The 21230-nt window shown below is 33.5% G+C and overlaps 3 protein-coding genes across 3 annotated transcripts; 1 reads left to right on the plus strand and 2 right to left on the minus strand.

The window, feature by feature from the left end:
* Nucleotides 1-817: 817 nt before the first annotated feature.
* On the minus strand, nt 818-6471 carry LOC122586114 (protein SOSEKI 3). The gene is made up of 8 exons (XM_043758222.1): nt 6064-6471; nt 5266-5556; nt 5090-5159; nt 4880-4995; nt 3694-4552; nt 2902-3198; nt 2742-2797; nt 818-998 (listed from the first exon to the last, which is right to left on the minus strand). Exons 2-8 carry the CDS (start codon nt 5510-5512, stop codon nt 985-987), a joined length of 1659 nt encoding a protein of 552 aa, XP_043614157.1. The 5' UTR covers nt 5513-5556; nt 6064-6471; the 3' UTR covers nt 818-984.
* Nucleotides 6472-10467: 3996 nt separating this feature from the next.
* LOC122609402 (UDP-sugar pyrophosphorylase-like) lies at nt 10468-17299 on the plus strand. Its single transcript, XM_043782452.1, has 17 exons — nt 10468-10646; nt 10760-10864; nt 12753-12869; nt 14091-14231; nt 14330-14429; nt 14515-14642; nt 14717-14788; nt 14878-14942; nt 15087-15147; nt 15220-15337; nt 15429-15553; nt 15642-15718; nt 15841-15946; nt 16082-16141; nt 16329-16409; nt 16506-16745; nt 17034-17299. The coding sequence occupies exons 1-17, from the start codon at nt 10593-10595 to the stop codon at nt 17199-17201; spliced, it is 1818 nt and encodes a 605-aa protein (XP_043638387.1). The 5' UTR covers nt 10468-10592; the 3' UTR covers nt 17202-17299.
* LOC122584660 (shugoshin-1) lies at nt 17288-20279 on the minus strand. Its single transcript, XM_043756710.1, has 9 exons — nt 19858-20279; nt 19726-19763; nt 19350-19458; nt 18796-18819; nt 18644-18712; nt 18481-18513; nt 18055-18121; nt 17916-17979; nt 17288-17649 (listed from the first exon to the last, which is right to left on the minus strand). The coding sequence occupies exons 1-9, from the start codon at nt 20032-20034 to the stop codon at nt 17385-17387; spliced, it is 846 nt and encodes a 281-aa protein (XP_043612645.1). The 5' UTR covers nt 20035-20279; the 3' UTR covers nt 17288-17384.
* Nucleotides 20280-21230: the final 951 nt, after the last annotated feature.

Raw genomic sequence — 21230 nt, forward strand, 5'->3', positions numbered from 1 at the left:
ACATTCATCAATAGCGTTATGAATCCAATTTAAAACGCGAGTATCATCGCAGTTATACGTACATTTTAGAAATAACTTATGTATGGGTACGCATGCACGTAAAGCTAGGGTTTGATCAACTGCCTTGTAAAACCTTTTCATTTGATTAACTGACCATCCATTTTTCATAATGAAATGGAGATTTGGAAGGAATGCTGACGAGAGATGGTTCCACTTGGTTGATACTATGCGGTTTCGATTAGCGTCTGCATCGGGAAGTAGAGACAGGATTCGTGACATTCTGATCATAAGTTCATCGGGTAATTTGTTAATGATATCTTCTTCTTCTTTGATATTCTGATCATCATCGATGGTGTTTAAAGGAGATGAATGTTTAGGCTTTTTGATCGAAACTTTTCCGGACCGCAGGATCACAACTAGCTACTATATATACACGGCCTGTTGTGAATATTGAATCAAATATATAATTTTAGGGTTCAAAAATGTGGGGTTTAGGCGTGAGCGACGCATTGAAATGGGTTAACGTTATAGAAATGCCGTGTAACATATAACTTTATAAATTTGTGCAAGAGATCAGACTAGAAAATATTTTTGTCGACTCTTTATGACCCAAATTTCGTTTAGTCTCAACCCAAGCATGTTTATTTCTGGCCCAAGTTAGTGTCATGTCGAGCATTATCATCCCAATGTCCATACTAGTGAGTTCATGTACAAAAAGATAATTATTAAATCATTCTCGGTTTACAAACATTCTATAAACAAATTTTTACAAACATATTTTTTATATAAAAAATTAAAATAAATGTGATTAGATTCCTTTCCAATTTTGGGGACAATCGAGTCTTTTACAATAAAGGAATTATTTTCCGGCAGTTGTATTGATTTTTTACATGTTCTCATTTGAAGTAATAATTGGTTAGTATTGTAATCTGACTTGGTTCGTGAGTATGGCTTTACATAAGCTCATTGACCATCAATATCTATTCATGGTAAACCACCTGCGAGAATCAATATAAAAAGTCATCGGAAGGCCACCAATAAAAAATAGTTATTCCCGCCGCATCACACGAATGTTATGATGGTTGTAAATTTGTATTGATTATACGCTAAAAACGTAATTGTATTATTGTCTGATACAGTGATACACAATCATCTTGGGTCTGAAGAAATAATTTAAATCGAATGAATCAGGGATACAAGTACAAAGCATTTATCTACTTAAAAATAGAGATAGAGGTAAAACTGTCTATAGCTTACCTCCCCAATGGCCCCATACCCCATTCAAGAATTGGGTACAGATTCGGCTTGGGAGTTCTCACTCGGGCTATTGTTATCCTTAAAAATAGATAGATTGATAGAAATTGACGTTCATAACTCACAAGTCCATAACTAAGAACATCTCAGGCCAAACTTATTGAATCACAATAGTACAAAACATGTGGGGAAGCACGAGTTGTTTAATGGGGGTGGCAATAACAATTTTGTATGGGAATCCTTTCCAACACCTAACAAATACTCGAACACAGTACTGTAATATCTATTAACCATATGGTTTTTATTGCTGTTGGTTTATTCGAGTTTGTTATACTATAGTACATGCCCTTATCACAATTTAATATTTGGTTTTCCTGTTTTCAAAAAAAGTGTACCATGTACAGCCAAAATGGCAACAACTTTAGAAGATATTGACTTTGAGATTAGCTTTTAACAGAGAATCCTATGTGCTGTGACCTATCAAGTCAAATGACTCAGATTAGATCTTTCCCTAATGACAACATTTCACGAATACATATACAACACAAATTAGTGGCAGTCAATTCAAACAAATATAATCATCTATGTTGACTATTACAGTATATAACAGTTGACACTGTATTATTATTTTTACAAAGCTAACTATACAAAATCATAAATAAATGATAATGTGCATATTAATCAAAAGAATGTTTAATCTAATGATCATTAAAACTTATATTGTCACAAGTCACATCTATAGAAAATAGAAATGACTTGCAGCCTAACAATAATAATGCAAAAGTAGGATGATTCTTGTACTAGATCCAAAACTAAGTCAATTGGGCATTAATTATCAGCCTTCGATGGAAAACGATACAGAATAGCATTCAGCATATATCACAAAAACCAAACCGCTTGTTCAAGTTATTCAGTGAATCAAGTTTTTGACTCAGATTCATCCTGGGACTTCCAAGACCGTTTTTGAATCTTTTTCTTTACCGCCCCAAGAGGTTCAAGTAATGAAGCTCAAAACTGAGAACTCTTATGAAAACTATGGGATACCTAGTCACTAGTGGTTATTTCCAGTATTGGATACATAACTAAACTTTATCATTTTTGTTTCCTTTACTTGCTTAATCTTGTTGAGCAATATAAACAAGTGAATTAAAAAAGGCCTCTGGATGCCAAAAGGAGCCAATAGAATATATACCATGAAGGAAGCAAAATCTGAGGATTGCATCTATAGTAGTATTAGTTGTAAAGGCAAAAAGTAAAACTATAGAAAAGCAGACCAAGAAGCAAAAAAGGGTAGGGCACTCAAGTGGCACCCCACAAAATACTTTAATTAATCACCTTTTTTCTTGGATATTTTGATTCTCTTCTCTTTCAGATTCACAGACAATATCTACTAAAATACCCACCGACAAATTCTGATTGCCTAATTAGACTAATTAACATTAATTCGAAAACTATTTTGATTGGTCTACAATTCCATTACGAGTTACCTTCAGTTTCATAAGGTGCTTCCGAGTGGATGATAACCCGAGCTCCAGAAGCAAGCCTGTTAGGAGGAAATCACAAAAGATCTCAACCGATATGACCTAAAATAACAGTTCCTTATTTATTATGTTTCATTAAACCATGTGATTATTAGTTATGACTTAACTTTCTTCAATTTTGATCACATTGTCCTTCTCTTCCCGGAAAGACTCTAATCTGCCAGATTGTTTCTTCGACGAGCATTGCCCTGTCATTCTTTTGCTACTGCAGTTGGAGGGACACGGTGATACAATTCTTGAACTAGGGCCTGCCCCAGATGAGATTCTTGGACCATCAGAAATCGGGGATCTCATTGATTCACTTTTTGGGTGTCTACTGAGTGAGACCTTAAGTGATCTTGGTATGCACTTTGTGCGAGTTGTTGTTGCTTCTTTATCTAAAACGTGATCGCCATTATTAGTCCTGCATTACAAGATCTCCCTTCTCAGAATGATATATAACCAGAGGTGGCAATTTCGACCCATTTACTGAATGAGTCGATTTGGGCTGTGTTTGATCTGAAATGGATCAAATTGGTGGAATGGGTCAAACACGTGATATTCGCAGTGGTCTACTTTATATGCATACAACTTCCTAAATCACTTTATTTAAGATTTAGATTATTATTGTAATAGCTTTGGTTCAGTAATCTTAATTAAAGTAATAATATCCATTACAAATTGATGAAATGATATTTGTGGGTCTACCCAACCCGACCCATTCAATTTTGAGCCACTAATGCTAAATCTATTTGAACTATTTACCCAACCGTCTGACCCATCCATCTTGCCACCTCTATATACAAGTCTCGTATTTGTCTTCGAGCAGATGGGTTTTAAGATATGACATGATTTGAGTACGGTTTGATCTAAATGAGAAATCAATTTCAAGAGCCTATCAGGATCATGGAAAACAAACCTGTCAGCATTGTAAGAAGATGATCTTTTTAGGGCTGGCACGCCTTCTTCTTTCATCATATTTGTCTCCACTAAACTCCCACTGAAGTATTCCTTGTCTTCTAACCTCATGCTCATAAACTTTGGATTATCTGGCAAGCAATCAAGCTCGCCCAACATTACAGATGTCGAGAATAATGGTGATGGAAATTTTGAATCCGAGAATCTTGGCTTGTAAGATGGAATTAGGCCAAAGCTGTGATCTTTAACCGATATTGACCCACACGAGATCAGTTGCATTAGCATTTCTGTAGCCCTGAGCTTTGTATTGACTGGCATTTGACCTTCGTCTAGTCTTCTAAAACTACTGAATTTACTAGCATCAGCTTTAATTAGAGACTCCAAGGTCTCGGTTTTTCCACCAGATGATCCTGCACTGGATGTCGATGGAGGGGATGGATCTATTTGTATTTCAGAATTATCATTAGCACAAGGGGGATGGTTTTGAGAAGACTCGTTTTTTAAAGCTTCTAATGTCACGTCATCAGTTGAAACCCCACGTGTGCAGGTTTCTCGAGCTTTATTAGCTCTAATGTTTTCCTCTGTTTGAGTGGAAGCATCAGCAAGACCATCACTTTTGTAGATCTTGTATTCCATGACGCTAAGACAACCATTTGATGTTGTGCTTTTCCCACCTCTAGACTCTGGGGACACACCAGACGAACTAGAAAGGCGAACAGGAGGAGATAGTTCATCATCCTGAGAATTTTTAGTCTCTCTTCCGCTCAAGCTTGTTGACGAAGATGAGTCATCCTGACTCCTTGCAGACGGTGGTTCTGGTAATTGTTTTAAACTCTGCAACTTTACAGGAGTAAAACGCCCTGCGAACATATTACTTTGCAAAAGTCAGTGTTATTGACATGTATGAAGATATCATCCTAGGAGAGAGCCTAAAAGACAAAAAGTTACGAACTTTCATTGTTAACAGCAGGAATTCGACCCTGGTATTATCTTTAAATAGGCAGCAAGCCCATAATTCTTGGATATTAAACCGGTTTATGTTCTTAAGCAGACAACGTTACAAACTTTCATTGTTAACTACTAAGAAACCATTCCAGATATCCAAACTTGTCAAAATACCAAGAATCTTTAATATATATATATATATATAAAATGCCTACTTTACATATGAGAAGATGGTTATGCACCTGAATTAGCTTCATCAACAAGCTCAGAACCTTTGAGGACATATTCGTTCCCATTGGCCGGAAGAATCAAGTCGTCTTCACAAAGATCATGCCATACAAATCCATTCTTGTAGCTCCTGTATCATCAAGAACCCATATGAACATGAGTTAAAGTTAAAACAACCTCGAAACGAAATACAAGTCTTAGTTATGGAAAACGAACAAACTAACCTCTTGCAAGACCAGGCATACATAGAAGCCATACCCCTTCCTCTCAAACCATTAAGCTTCTCAATCACATCTACAATCAAATATTCCCCAAAAGTCAAACTTCTGCATTCTACCACTATTTCATTAAAAAAAACACACAAATACACACAATGCATGATTCAACTATCTACACATACCTCTCAAGAAAAGACCTTCGGACGACGCGAGGGGCACTTCGATAAAATGCGGATGCTCAAGCTGTCGATTTCGGCACAGATAATACACCACCGGTACTTTTCGACCCTTGCATTCCAATTCGTTCTCCGGCTCGACTTCCGGCTGGCGTTGGTGGTACTTGGGAGACCTTTCCTTCCATACTTTAGCTCTATCTGGACTCAATTGGTGATGCTGATTGTTCCCATACTTCCTCACTCTTCCCTCCATATCCAAATCCTAGCCTCCTACTATAGATACAGATTATACTGTATCTATATGTTCCAGATTATTGAAATTATGTGGGGATTTATTATTAATAAGTGGTAATAAAAATAATTGATATGGAATTGTGTAATACAGTAGTAAAGTGTGATGATGGGATCTAACATTTACATATTACAAACATACAGAAGAAACCGTTGACAGAAAGTCAAAGTAAAATTGGAATGACACTTTATGAGACAGTAGTGCATATAATCCGGAACAAAACCTGATCATTAATTAATAATAATAATAATAGGGGTGCCAATAATGAATGATAATAGATTTGGTAGTGATGGCGGAGTGAGTGAATAAATGATAGTAGATGCCAATGCTAATAAATTCAAAAAAAATAAATTATAATATAGGAGTAAATAAATTTTAAAAAAAGAAAAAAGAAGAAATTTGGAATAAAGTCCAAAGAAAAATACTGACAGTATAATATACTAATTAAAAGTAAAGGTAAAAGAAAGAAAGAAAAAAACACAAACGGTTACAAAAGGAGCAGTAGGATTTACCGGAAGGGGGGTTCTGATACATATAGGTGTTTGTATGTATGTATGGATCTGAGTTGGTGTTTTGGAAAGGTATATGACACAGAGAAGATAGATACAGAAAGTGACTGATAAACACTCTCTCACTAGCGGACAGTATAAGCTGTTGAAGAGATACCTTTTTATGGTGGTGGAGAGAGATAATAAAAGATACGCTTTTTTTCTCACCTTGTTTTGTGTGTGTGTGTGTGTGTGTGTGTGTATGAATGATAGTGATAGTTCAGAGAATTCAAAACTATGTATTTATGGGTTGTGATTTTGGTTAATTGAAAATTCCTTTTTTTTTATTTATTAGGTTTTGGAATTTTGGAGGAGAAGAAGAAGAATGGAAGGGAAAGTGAAATCGTTTGAAATTAAAAGCATGTCTCCCCCCGTGAACATCTCCCTCCCTTTGACACACAGGAACACATTAATTATGAGAAAATAATCATACGATCAATGTTATTTCCTATTCGAACATGTCCATTTAAATCATTGAAATGGTGTTCCGTTGGTCTACAAGTTAAACTTTTCTGTTTTCTTAAAAGTATAAGAGTTTAATTTACGTTGTATTTAATCGTTTTTAACTCTTACCTATATCCAATGGGAGGAATACTAAGTTATTATGACATGGATCATAAGATAAAATAACTTTTTATCTTTTTTTTCTCTTCATTCTCATATTTTTTTTAAAAATTATTACTTGTAGATTTAACTAACTGTAACTAAATGTCTATGTTATTTAAAGATCTCGTATATGTCAATATCATCTGATGAACTTTCATAACTCAGTTATTGAGTGTACTTGACTATATGTGACAATGTTTTAAAAACCGTTAGTCATACCGGTGTGAAAATTTTTTACGTTATTATCAGTATTACCGTAAATACCGGCCGGTAAAACTATTTTTAATTTAATCTATTTTTGGTATAAAAATCATACAAACTTGTTACAATTTAATAAAAAAAGGTAAAATACAATTATAATCAACTAAAAAAAATGTCAAATAGGTGTCTCATAATAAAATATAAGTATTAAAAACTTCACAAATAAAAAAACATTATAGTATCATAAAAATAATTTTTTAAAAAATCAACTTTTTTTTTTAAAACATCGGAACGGTAATACCGAAATATACTAGGAATGCCGGAAATACCGGCCGGTATATAGTGAAAATAGCGGAAAAATACCGGACGTAAAATACCGGGGTACCCTCCGGTACCTGTAAATACCTGACGGCATTACCGGTATTTAAAACATTGATATGTGACAACCATTTAAGCTGCCACGTATAAGTTTTTGACTAGTCGAATACATCCAATAACCGGGATGTGAAAGTTCATTACATGACATCGACATTATACGAAACTTTTAATAACATAAATATTTAGCCATTGTTAATTACATCCACATGACCACATGTAATAATCTTTTTTTTAATAATAAAAACTAAAAACACTTACAAGTGTCGGCTCATATGGTTGTCATAAATACCCAAATACACTTATTAATTAAGGTATGAAAGTTCATTTTATGTATAGGTAATAACATAGATATTTAGTCGTAGTTGTTACATGTACAAGTAATAATCTTTTTTAAAAAAATTATAGAAATGAAAAATAAAAAAAAAAGGTAAAAAAAATAAAGATGTAATTTGCATAAAACGTCCTTATGGTTTGCACACCAAGTTGCATAAAACGTCCCTGTGAGGAAGAAAAAGACAAAAAAAGCCCTCACATGTGGGGCACGTGCAGCCTGTTAACGGCAAGAAAGAAATGACGTTAAGGAAAATGACGTAATTCGCTAATAATTCTTGCGACAGGGATGAAAACCACTAAAAAAATTAGAGGCCATAAACCACAAATTTGTGTAAACCACATGGACGTTTTATGCAATTAACTCTTTTTTTAATTTTTTTATTGACTTGTATAAAATGAGACCGGAAAGGAAAATAATATTATATATATATCTTTTTCTACACTCTCATCTTAATGTGCATTCTCTTTTGATCTCTATCTATTTTATTAAAAAAAACGATAACGAGTTTACAAGATATTTGATGTGTCTAAAATACTGATTCAAGGTTATACCTATTTTGAGTTTATTATTTTTTGTTTTCTCTATTATTTACGTTGTGAAAATTATCAACCTATGGGACATATTTCCGACAACAGTATTTAAAGCATTCAAGATTTAACATATAGGCTGAGAAAGATTAACAAACCATCGATTACCCAATCTCTCGTTACTGCGAATGTCATCAGGGTTCCAACAACTGAACTTTCCAACATTGATGACTGCAATAGACTAAAAATTGAACGAGAAGTGATATGTTCTCTTAAACTTTAACCTAATATTCCTCATAATTCCTTAAAGAAATGACATGTGTTAATCACCACATCCTTTGATTTTACATGTGTGATATTATGCATTAAGGAAATTTTTAGAATGTTGAATTAAGAGAATTTATCATTTTCTTAATTAAAATTATCCAATCATTTTGGACAATGTAAGTATCATTTTGCGTATTTAGATGTAGTTTCGAATTAATAAAAATACTTTTATATCATGTTTATTTTAGTGGGCAATGAATTTTAGGAATCGAAGAATAAATATTGTAAATTAATTTATTAAATCATTTTTGATAGGCCAAGTTTATTAGTAGTTAACTATACTAGACTTATGACCATACAATACGACGACGACAGGTGGCGCAGGTGATGACGATAGGTGGTGGTGGTAGTGTCGGCAGCGGTGACGGTGATGGTAGTGGATATAAAAGTAATTGATATTAAAGGTTGTTGTGTGGTTATTTTAAGGGTTGATGAATCTATATTGTAAATTATTTTATTAATGGTATTATAAGTATATTAGGTGAAGATGTTTAAATTAATGACATTAAAAGGAATATTTAAAGTTTCTTTTTTGTTAAGAAGTTATTTGCTTTATTAAACAGTATATATAGATATAGATATTGGTTATATAAAAGTATTTATTTAAAAATGTTTAAAAGAGGGGTCAATATGCTATATAGACCACGAGCATGGTGTTCGTGTAATGCGGCGGCGGTGGTGGGAAGACGGTTTAGTGGTGTTGGTGATAGTACTATTAGTGGTGGTGGCGGTGTCAAGTGGTAAGTAAGTAAGTAAGTAACTGCCCAGTGCCGCCTTTCGTGAGTTTTGAGCCCAAATACCTCGACGGTGTATGGGGGAAGTTAAGATGTAGGCAGACCTTACCTCTATCTAAGTAAAGAGGCTAGGGGTGTAAGAAATGAACCGAAAAAACATTTTAAGTAGTAAATCATGATACTCTTAGATAGAAACTTGCATTGTATAAATAAAACGTTAGAAAAAAGTAGTTCACAATTAAATAAAATGTATATTTATTTATAAAACAAAATATTAATGTAGTTAAATAACTATTATATATATAAAAAAATTAATTAATGCAATGTAAATTGACTATTGTAATTAAAACTTAAACTTTATATTAGCATAACTTTAATAAATGGTTAACCGAAAATAAAACCAAAATTAACCGACTTTTTCGGGTAACCGAACTTAACGGTTCAAAATTTTTAACTAACCGAACCGAACCGAAACCCGAAAAACGTTCAAAATTTCTAGCTAACCGAACCGAACCGAACCGTTTACAGCCTTAAAAGAGGCAAGTGGTGTAGGTTGATATAGTTGTGATAGTATAATTTTTTAGAGGATAAGGGCTTAAAGTATTAATTATTAAAATAAAAGTTTTTTAGGGTGTAAATTATAATTTATTAAGAACAAAAAATAAAAAGTCAAGGATAATTTAAATGTAGAATTACCTAAAATAAAAAGAAAATATTTTTTTTATAAGAGATTAAAATATTTTTTTTGCACATTTTTTTATAAGGGATTAAAGATAAATTTTTATAAGGGATTAAAGAAAACATATTTTTTTTATAAAGATCCATGATCAGCGGGCTCAAAACCAATGTATTGAATTAGCACATTTTTTTTGCATTAGTCCGAATTATAAGGCTTTATCTACATGACAAATTGACAATCGAGTGATTGACAAAACATGATAAGTACATATCTAATCGCATTATATTAAAAAAAAAAGAAAAAGAAAGAAAATAATTGCTGAAAATATGACAGTAAAAAAAATGGATGAAGATTCCATCAGTTGAATCTCCAACTTGAGTCAAGTCGAGAAAAAAGAACAAAATTAAAAGATCATATTTATATTTTAATCCTTAAATTTTATGGAAGGGTTAAAAAACTTTTAACTTTTAGCCACTCAAGTTTGAATGTAACCTGTGTGGATCTACGATAAAAAAAATACTTGTAATAATAAACTCGATATGATATTTACCAGCATTATAAATACGGGGAAAAACAAAAACTGGGTTTACGTAATCGTCATCATCATCGTTGTCCTTGTAGCATGTGATTGAGACAGTCTTTGTTCTTAAAAAACACATTACAATTTCTGAGATCTAACAACAATAAAGTTCAATCTATCGATTTTCATGGCTTCTTCTCCAAATCTTGAGAAAAACCTCTCACTATTAACTCCGGACCAGGTATGTTTCAATATTTCCAAATGTGTGTTGTTTTAGTGTTTAGACAATTATATAAATAAAGTGTTACTAATACTCGTAATACATTATGTTCAATGTGATTGAAATAAAAACAGGTAGAGCTTGGGATGATGTTGCTGGAAATGGGACAAGCTCACTTGTTTGATAGTTGGCCTGATCTTGGTATTGATGATGATCACAAAAAATGTTTTTTTCATCAGGTGATCTATCTATCTTTTTTATTTATTTATTAATAAATATATGGTTTGTGATCGATTTGTATATGTGTTATCCGCTACTACGAGTACTAGTTAGAAATATATTAGATTTTAGACCCATGTCCCACCCTGGGGGTTTACGATATTATCAATATTAGATTTTCATACATTTAATTCAAAAAAACTTATAATTTTGAAAATATATTGTTCTAAGTGTTAACCTTGTAAGTTGTAGTACAATAACCTCATGTTCGTCACTGTCATTATTAGCTGATACATATTGATGGGATTGTTTGTCGTTGTCAATCCACAAGGCACATGCTACCGTAATTTCTCTATATATAATTTTTTGAAACCAATTGTACTCATAATTTGATATTATTATGAAAGATTATTAAGAATTAAAATATAAACATACTTGTGATCCTATACTTGACATTTAAGTATATGTGTTTGATCATGATACGGCCCATAACATGAATATGTTTATTTTCAATCGCTCTCCTATGACAATTAGATAACAATTAAGATTGTTTTCATATTGTTTGATAACAATTAGGACTTTTGATTTGAGTGACAATTGTAACTTTAACAAATTAAATATAAATACTTTTTGTAACGTTTTTAAAAAATTTAAGAAAAAAATTCTTAAATTGATGGCTAAAAATAAATATAAATTAAGTATTTAGGGTTAAAAAGTGTAAATTATTGATGGAAAACAAAAAAGTGTAAATTAATGAGACTTTTTCTACAAATTAATATGAATACCAATATAATAGTATATTTGGATAATGATTATTAGGATTTTTAATTTATAGTTAATCTAAATGATGACATAAGCGAGAGTCAATTTGATAAAATTGAGCGATTTGATTGGTTAATAAGTAATTAGTTCAACTGTCTTATAGTATATATTAAGATTATTGTAGGATTTTGGTTACTTGGCCTATTTTGTGACAATGCATATACATGTACGAGGTTGTCGTGTTGGTAGCCTAGTGGTGTGGGAGATGCATCATAAAAACGGAGGCCAAGGTTCGAAATTTCAGCCTCATGTCCCTTTAAGGAGGCGTTTGGCTTGACTTATATAGTTATATTATTTTGAAGGCTTATTGGCTTATTTGGATACAGTCATACAGCTTATCGTTTTAAAAAATTCTCCTTTTAAGATTTATTTTCTTGCTTATAAGCTTATCATGACTTATGATTGACAAATAAGCTTGAATGTCCAATAACAACCAAAAAGATAAGCTTATCAAAGATAAGCCAAACCAAAATAAGCTAAGCCAAACACACCCATGTTAAACAATCTACCTTCTCTCGTGTTGGCCGTTGAACCTGTCGGTAGGGGACCAATAATGGCTTGGTGGATTTTTTGACCCTCCCCAACTCCCCAAGGACCTTCACCTATCATTGGGTACCATCTTGTGGAGTTAGGCCAAACCCAAGGACAAACAATGCTCCAAGATTTGAACCCATGACCTTTATTCCAATTTGTTCACCTATAGTGGCCCCACAATGAAATTATTGACGGGGGAGTGATGTTTGCAGGGCTAACTGCGGTGTCGTTTGTTTAATTCACTGGCATGAACCGGAGATATCGTATTCGTATTATATTAAGTATTAAAAAATAGAATTCTAATAGCCCTCGGCCTGCAACATCCTCTTATCCCATTAAAGTTCCACTTCGACTTTTCCAACTTTTAATATAGGTCTTTAGATTATAAACAATTTCATGTCATACTTTAACAGGGCCTATAGCATTTTTAGTAGACAGAGAATTAGTTATAAGCTATAAACTTTCACCTGCTACCGTTGGTCGTACAAAGTCTAACCACATACTCATTGATGTTGCTTCCATGCTGGAATGACATATGCTTAGTTCTTTTAGGTTGCTCTTCTTAATTCAAGCTATCCCGGGGGTTTGGCATCATATATCAAGACTGCTAGAGAACTTCTGGCAGATTCTAAGGCGGGAAAGAATCCATTTGATGGCTTCACACCTTCTGTAAGTTACACCATTATCTCACTCAATCAGTGCAAATTAGTTTACTTATGATTCACATACATATTTTACCTACTTATGGATTTCAAGTCAGAAGAGTCTATCTGCTCCTATGCTGATTTGAATGCTTGTGTCTATGACTCCGATGCAGTTTAGAAGTGCAATTAAATGGCTCGAGAACAAATAATCAATCAAAGACCGAAACCATAAAGGTTTTCTTGACAAAACATCAATTTTAACATAAACTCAATCTAAGTAGTTAATCACTAATATAGCGGTATAGCGGTCAAGGTCCGATATATGATATATTGATTATAGCGGTGATATAGCGGTGGTATAGCGGTAACTAAAATATTATGCAATATCTATATATATAATACTTAATACTTAATATGTTTAATAAATATATCCCAAGTCTTTAAAAATGTCAATTTTTGTAGGGTGGTTCTAGTCAAACATGAAAAAATGAAAGTCCAAGGGGTGTTATGTAATTAACTAAAAGGTTATTTAAAGACAGAAGTCTCGATTTTCTGTGATGCTTCTACTCCAATCTTGATGTTCTACCTTTAGATCTTCTTCTTCTACCTCTAGATCCGGTGAAATCTTTCTTTTCCAAATTAGATATGCTATTTTAAACCTTTTTTAAGTCTTGAAATAGATTACTATGACAAAACCTTGAATAGCGGCGATATCACTGCTATTTAAAAATCAAAATAGCGCAGTAATAGCGGTAAATAGCGCCGATAATAGCGGAATTGCTATTTTGACCGCTATTTTTAATGCTATTTTTCCTTAAGTCCGCTATCTGCTATAGCACTGCAAGGTGCTATAGCGCTGCTATTAACTACATAGAACTCAATAGTATTCAACCGATCAAAACATTCTCCATCCTAATATTTATACTAATTTTAACTCCACTAAAATAGGAAACAAATTAACTCATAGTTCTCCTAATAAATAAAAAGATAACTTGTAAAAATAAAAGATAATTTGATAAAATCGCATGATGGGCCAGGTCCTGGGCCGAGACCCGATGCTACTGCATCAGACTCACTAAAAAAACTAGAGCCAAATATCTTTGTTATCTTAAGGACAGCTTAGCTGCTAAGTTTATTTGGTATAAGTGGATGAATCATGGAAGCTGTTTTGTCAACCATGAAGGCTGTATATATGTGATTCATTACCTTCGTGTGAAGATCTTGAAATCGAACTACATATCTGCAGGTCCCAGCAGGTGAAATTTTAACATTTGGCGATGATAACTTCATCAAATACGAGGAGACTGGTGTCAAGCAAGTGCAATATACTGCATTTGTACTTGTAGCAGGAGGGCTTGGGGAACGTCTTGGATATAATGGAATTAAGGTTACACCGTAGTTTTTTGTTGTTGTCGTGAATCCATTCATGTTTGGTTTATTATTTTATTAATATTAACATTTGATAAAATTTCATCTATATTGCAGGTTGCCCTTCCCATGGAGACAACTACAGGAACCTGCTTCTTGCAACACTACATAGAGTCTATTTTATGTTTATCTGAAGCTAGCTGTAGACAGGCCCAAGGTTGTTTTATTATAGGGACCAATAGCAAGTCAAAATTAGCCACTTGATATTAGCTTTTGATGACACAAGTGCATTTGAATCGTAGGTGAATGCCCCAGAGACGTGCCTCTAGTCATAATGACTTCAGATGATACACATGAACGCACATTACATCTATTAGAATCAAATGCTTATTTTGGGATGAAATCAACACAAGTAAAACTTTTGAAACAGGTAAATTTTCCACATGTGATAATTGGTTTTGCTACACTAAGATGGCATTATCGATTCATGCTACCTTGTTTCAGGAAAAAGTCGCTTGCTTGGCTGATAATGATGCCAGGCTTGCTGTAGATCCAAAAGATATATACAAAATACAGGTACACTTGATAAACTACATGCGTTATAATCTTTATTTGTTCACTGAATATTACTGAAAATCTTACCAAATTCTGAATATTTTTACTAGACAAAACCTCATGGCCATGGTGATGTTCATTCACTTCTTTATAGTAGTGGCCTTCTTAGAGAATGGTATGTTGTGCCTTTGTTGCTTTGTTTTTTCTTATTTTATTGTTTTTTTGCCTTTTATTAAGATGCATATTTGTTGCCGTTCAAAAGAAGAAAAAAAAAAGCATATATGTAGTTAATGACATAACTGGAACACTTCTTTTCCAGGAAAGATGCTGGTTTAAGATGGGTCACGTTTTTTCAAGATACGAATGGACTTCTGTTCAAGGTTCATCAGAATCAATATTTCAATAGTTTTATATCCCAACAAGATTTTAGATTAAATTTACTTGTTTACCAGGTAATTCCTGCAGCTTTAGGAGTTAGTGCCACGAAGGGGTACCATGTTAATTCTCTTGCTGTTCCTCGCAAAGCTAAAGAACCTATTGGGGGCATTACAAGGCTTACTCACGCAGATGGTGAAATTTATTGGAAACTAAGTTGTTTCTCTATATTTTTAAGTTATGTGGTTGAAACCTAATACGTTATAACTGTATATGGTAAGTTTAGGAAGGGAAATGGTAATCAACGTGGAATACAATCAACTAGATCCTCTGCTTAGAGGAACAGGTCATCCTGATGGTGATGTCAACTGTGAAACTGGTTATTCTCCATACCCTGGAAACATAAACCAAGTATGATTCCTTTCGCTTACAAAATTGTACTTGTATTTTGTTATTTTCCTATCACGCTCTTGATGGTTAAAACTATATTTCAATACAGTTAATTCTTGAGCTTGGTCCTTATATTGATGAGTTATCAAAGACTAGCGGTGCCATAAAGGAGTTTGTTAACCCCAAGTAGTTTCTGTTTAAGTTCTTGCATGCTTTCTATTTATTTAATTCTTGATGAACTCTTCTATTCTTTTTTTACCAATTTGGGAGCATAGTCTAATTTTTATTGTCACATGTTTTGATGACAGATATAAAGATTCGACAAAAACTGCTTTCAAGTCCTCTACTAGGTTAGAATGTATGATGCAAGATTATCCTAAAACATTGGCCCCATCAGCAAGGGTTGGCTTTACTGTAAGTACAGTGATTAGTTAGTTTCTATTATTTCTTAGGTGTAATACGATAATTTATCATTCACTTAATTGCATCAATTTGCAAAGTTGCCTGGTCATTTGCAACACACAATTGTGATAGACACTTCCGTCTTAGGTGTCAGATCCATGGCTTGCATACGCACCTGTTAAGAACAATCCCGATGATGCTGCAAAGGTAATAAATTTCATCCTTAAAAAATATAACTAATTACATTCAAACTGAAATATTTGTACAAATTGTGAAGGTTGCTTTATGTTCAGTCAGACAGAATGGTAACTCCTATTTGGCTACTTGTTAACCAATTTATTACAATGTTTATAAGAGTGAATGACATTGCAAGTTGTATTTTCATGAATAATAGGTACCAAAGGGAAACCCATATCACAGTGCCACTTCTGGAGAAGCAGCAATTTATCGATCTAACAACATGATTCTAAGATTGGTCAGCACAACTTCAGATAGTTAAACTAACTTTCTTATTGATTGTATCACTATCCATAGTTTCTGATCAGTTCCAGTGTCTAATATTTGTCATCAGGCGGGTATCAAAGTAGATGATCCAGTTTCGCAGGTATTCAATGGCCAAGAAGTAGAAATTTGGTCCCGTATTGTGTGGAAACCAAAGTGGGCTGTTACATTTGCTGATGTTAAAAGAAAAGTGAGTGGGAACAGCAGTGTTTCCCAGAGATCTACCTTAGTTATTAAAGGTCGTAACGTTCTTATTGAAGATCTCTCACTAGATGGAACCCTTGTTATCGATTCAGTTGATGATGCCGAGGTATGTTTATGTAGTATATCGTTTTGTTTTTAACAATATACTATGATGAATCCTAGTAGAGGTTGCAATATTATTTTCTTGAATAGGAGCCGAAAGTCCTTCGGTGATCTCCTAAATACCGTAGGTTATTCAGTCCCAGAGTCAAATTTATTTTGAACAAAATAGCTTTAAAGATTTTGTACACAAGTGTTTTGGGTCAGCCCTACCTGCCCGACCCATCTATTTAGCCACCTCTAATTACATGCTTTAATGTGTACAAGTTAATTTTGTTTCATTTTGGGTTCTCAGCTGAAAGTGGGAGGTTCTGTACAAAATTATGGGTGGACAATTGAAAGCATTGACAAAGATGACAGAGCATTGCCTGAGGAAATGAGGATTAGGGGTTTTAAGATAAACAAGTTGGAGCAGTTGGAAAAATCTTATAGTGAACCTGGGAAGTTCTCCTTGAAGCTATGAAACTTAAAACAATTAGTTTTTGTTCATAAATTTCACTTTTCATTTATAAATGTTGATATTTCATTTTTCATTTATAACAGTTACAATTCATTCTTAAATTATGCTCATATTACTTGATACAAAAGCCAAAATGAAATTATGTTCCTGTTATATAACAATAGTAACTTGGTACACAAACCAGAACTACTCAGGTCTTCTCATTTTGATGTTGATTGGTGTTTCCTTGTAAGATTGGACTTTTTCAGCAGCTCTACGTGATGGTCGTCCAAATGACATTCTTTGTGATCCTCGAGGTTCGGGTTTGGAACCACATTGCCCTTCATTTTGTTCAGATGCTTTTAAAGTTGGACCATCTTCATGCATCTTAAGATCTTCAATCTCAAACAAATTCTCTTCTGATTCACTTGCTTGTGATCCGAATTTAGCCGACTGCCTTCTCACACAACGTCTGTGGGTAAAAATACATTGGACAAACTAGTTTGTAAACATCAGTGCAGACTAGAGGTTACATCGGTGGGATGGGTAATGAATGAAAACATGTTCAGTTGTATTTAGTCTGTGTCAGGTCAACCCACAAACATTTTACTTCATTGATAACGTGTTATATATAAAGTCACAAAAGCTATGTGTGGAACCATAAACTAAACCGTCTCATTCAGAAATAAAATGGAAATAAACTAAAAGATGTTAACATATCAGCATATTACTTAATACCTTTTGTTTTCAGCTGCTTCTTTCTTGGGAACTCTTTGAACTGTAGCCATCAAGGAGCCCATTGCTGCACATACATAGACTGCTGAATTAGATTTCGAAAATATGATACTTGAACTCTGACAACCCTTTTAGCACTTACACTGGCTTCTTACTGGACGCATATGTTTGTAGGTAATTCGTTGGTTGGTATCAACATCATCACCATCCTTCATACATCAAAACAGAAAAATAGTTCATTGGTGATGTAGCATAGTCGAGGTGACAAAATGGCCAGGCTAGGTAATGGTTTACAATTGGCTCATATCAAAGTGTGTGGTCAGTTTGGACCAATTGCCAAATACTGTCTAAAATTTACTAATAGTTAATGTGCTAAAAATGATCACAGAAACTAATGTAACTTTTCTTATGAAGCAAAACTTACCTGCATTTGAATACACTTAAAATTACTGTTTACTTTTAGTGTCACGATTAAAAGTAAACATATAATTGGTGGATGTGTCACGATACCACATCTACAGAACCGCAAGGGTATTCAGCAAAAAAAAAAAAAGAAAAGGTAAGCCACCTGCAATTCAACCTTCTTTTGGACACGTGCTGCCTGTGAAAAATAAGTAGTCAGTTAAGTAGTCAGTTAGACGCAAGGGAATTTGGTATTTCTACCTTGTGCACCCATTTTCAGATTGAATTTGTATCGACAAATGTATAATGCTAAGGGAATAAGGCATTGCCTGAAGTTCCAAATTCATTGTCTTAAGCAAAGCATCCTTGCAGGTAAGTTGATGTTGAAGTGATTTTAGCTGTGATCAGCGGATAAAAAATTAGAACATTACTTGGCTTGAAACCATTAGAAATTCGGTATTCAAAAATGAAAAAGTCTTACCTTTTGTTTACCTAAATTAAGCTCCTGCCAACAAAAGAGTACACATTAATGTCAGCATTCTTATAAATCCTACTAGTTTGAGAAAAAGAATGTTGGGATTTTGCCACATCAATGAATATTGCGCCCCGTTTTACTTATAAATGGATTCAGGGCATGTTTCCTGAGAACGGGGAAAATAATAATAATTCAAAATAACACAAAAGGAAACGTGGCAGATGCGCCGTGACGTCCAAACAGGCCAACAGTAAGTAAAGTGTATTTCAATTTATACAACTACCTAGGCACTTTTTATTTGAAAAATTAGATTATGATGCTATGATATCTCTTTTAATCATATAAAACACTTTAAGTTCATAAAAATAGGAAAATTGGACAAAAAGCAATACGGTCATCCCAGCCTGTCATGTTTCAACGACTAAACTTACATGTTTTAGCCTGAACCCAACCCCACCTGACATGCCCATTTCGCGACGTCTACTTGTGTGTGAGGTTTCTTTGTGTTTAAAAGGAAATCAATGATTTGAGAGTTTTAGTGATGAAATCAATAAACCAACCGCCATCATATGGCTGTTTGATTGAGCAAGGCCCAAATTCTGCAGCTGTGTTTTCTGAAGAGCAACCCGTAGCTTCTGAAGCTCAACTCCATTGAGCTCTATGACTTTGCTGTTGTCATTCACATTTGAGAAAGTCTCATTATTAACTAAACTATGAAAGCTAAACTAATAAGTAAACTCAAGAATAACCAAGTTTAAATGATCGTGAACAAATCATACATCACGTTGCTATCACACGCCACTGCAAAAATTTGGGCTGTTCGTTATTGCAATCTACTAGGTTCAATTCTATGTTATGTTTGCATTGCAAAAATTTGGTCTGTATCTGTACTCGTAATGACAATACACATATAGCACAAAGAGGGAAAAGACTTACTTTTTTTCGGTAATTAGCTTCAAGAGCCCAGCATTTTCCTGCGCATTTGATGATGAAATCCAATTTAAACTATAGTTTAAAATAACAAGAAATTAAAAGAAAAAGAAAAATAATAAACAAATGTGATTATACTTTTAAAAGATGATCAATGTGTTCTTTAGTCGAAGACGATAAATCATTAAATACAGAAACTTGATCAAAAACCAGCGAGGATTTGGGTTGTTGTGGCTGGTAATTTGTGATATCCGAAAGCCTTTTCCTTATCGACTTCCCAAAAGATGACCTTTTAGCCATTCTTTCCCCTATCATTTCCACTACTCCTTCAAAACCCTTATCTCAATTGTCAAATATATTCAAAAGAACTAATTTTTTTTTCAAATCTAGTCCCAGGGTTTGTGTGAAACCCTAAATCAAGTACTCGGTTTCTTGGGTTTCGAAAACTTAAATTAAAAAAAAACAAATCTTTTCTCAAATATAGTTCTAGTGTTTGCGGGAAAAAACTTAGATGAAGAATTCAGTTTCTTCGGGTTTCTAAAACATTTAAATAAAAAGAAGAAATCTTTCTGCAGATTTAAATCTTGGGTTTGCTATGAAACACTTGGCCGGAAAAAAGGGGTTTTAAAACCCTAAAAAAATGATTTTCTCGAGGTTTTGAATTATTTGTTGTTAAAGATTCAAGAAAAGAAAGATTCTAAAGAAACCCAGATGAAAATTTTCACAAGCTTTCAAATTTGAGATGGGTTTTGATAAGGGACCAAAAAGAAAAGAAAGAAAAAAAGAAATATGGGATTCAGTTAAAGGAACGAAAAGGTGAGTTAGGTTCGGGTGCTCAACGGTTGTCCGAGCCTAATTTTGAAATTTAGAACAGTGCTACCTCATTATTACTCCGTATTATTTTTTTTATTTGAAACTAGCATTGTATCCGCGTAATGCGACGGTGGTGAGCGGTCGTAGTGGTGACGAACTGTTGTTGGTGGTGGGTGTAAGTAATTGATTTAATGTAATTGATTTAAAGGGATAATGGAGATATTTTAAAAGATAAGGGATTGATGATATAAATTAATTTATTAAGGGTAAAATGATAATTTTGCATCTAACACTTTTATGAGAGAAAAAGTGATAATTATTATAATATAGTGTAGATAAAATATCTATTTTAGTTGATACTTGATAAAACCCAAGGGTAACGCGAATGAGACCACTGACCACCAAACACTTTGTTATTGAAGTAAAGACGTTAAATAAATCTTAAAAAAAAAATGAACATCGGAGAAAATATTACACATGTCTACTTTGTATAAAGGCTTTTTAAAAGTATTAACGTTTCATTTGATGTTTGGTTTGCAAATAGGACTTTTAACAAAGAGTATCATATGATCCACCTAAAGCTGCTGAAATGATCCAGTCTTAATTGAAAAACCTACATAATATCAAAATGAGAAGATCAAAGTGTTCTATATAACTTTCCGTTTAAAGTAATACAAATTATTGGGTGGTAATATGAA

The sequence above is a fragment of the Erigeron canadensis genome, chromosome 1 (genome assembly GCF_010389155.1).
Source record: "Erigeron canadensis isolate Cc75 chromosome 1, C_canadensis_v1, whole genome shotgun sequence".
NCBI classification, from domain to species: Eukaryota; Viridiplantae; Streptophyta; class Magnoliopsida; order Asterales; family Asteraceae; genus Erigeron; species Erigeron canadensis.

Excerpts from the sequence above, each read along its gene's own strand:
- LOC122584660 (XM_043756710.1), bottom strand. The coding sequence starts at position 20,034 with ATGATAGGGGAAAGAATGGCTAAAAGGTCATCTTTTGGGAAGTCGATA. Across the intron at positions 18,713-18,795 it reads TTAATTTAGGTAAACAAAAG|CTAAAATCACTTCAACATCA; the intron begins GTAAGACTTTTT and ends CGCTGATCACAG. Across the intron at positions 18,514-18,643 it reads CAATGAATTTGGAACTTCAG|GCAGCACGTGTCCAAAAGAA; the intron begins GCAATGCCTTAT and ends TATTTTTCACAG.
- LOC122609402 (XM_043782452.1), top strand. The coding sequence starts at position 10,593 with ATGGCTTCTTCTCCAAATCTTGAGAAAAACCTCTCACTATTAACTCCG. Across the intron at positions 14,430-14,514 it reads TAGCTGTAGACAGGCCCAAG|GTGAATGCCCCAGAGACGTG; the intron begins GTTGTTTTATTA and ends TTTGAATCGTAG. Across the intron at positions 15,148-15,219 it reads CGAATGGACTTCTGTTCAAG|GTAATTCCTGCAGCTTTAGG; the intron begins GTTCATCAGAAT and ends CTTGTTTACCAG.
- LOC122586114 (XM_043758222.1), bottom strand. The coding sequence starts at position 5,512 with ATGGAGGGAAGAGTGAGGAAGTATGGGAACAATCAGCATCACCAATTG. Across the intron at positions 4,996-5,089 it reads TATGCCTGGTCTTGCAAGAG|GAGCTACAAGAATGGATTTG; the intron begins GTTAGTTTGTTC and ends TTGATGATACAG. Across the intron at positions 2,798-2,901 it reads GTGATCAAAATTGAAGAAAG|GCTTGCTTCTGGAGCTCGGG; the intron begins TTAAGTCATAAC and ends TCCTCCTAACAG.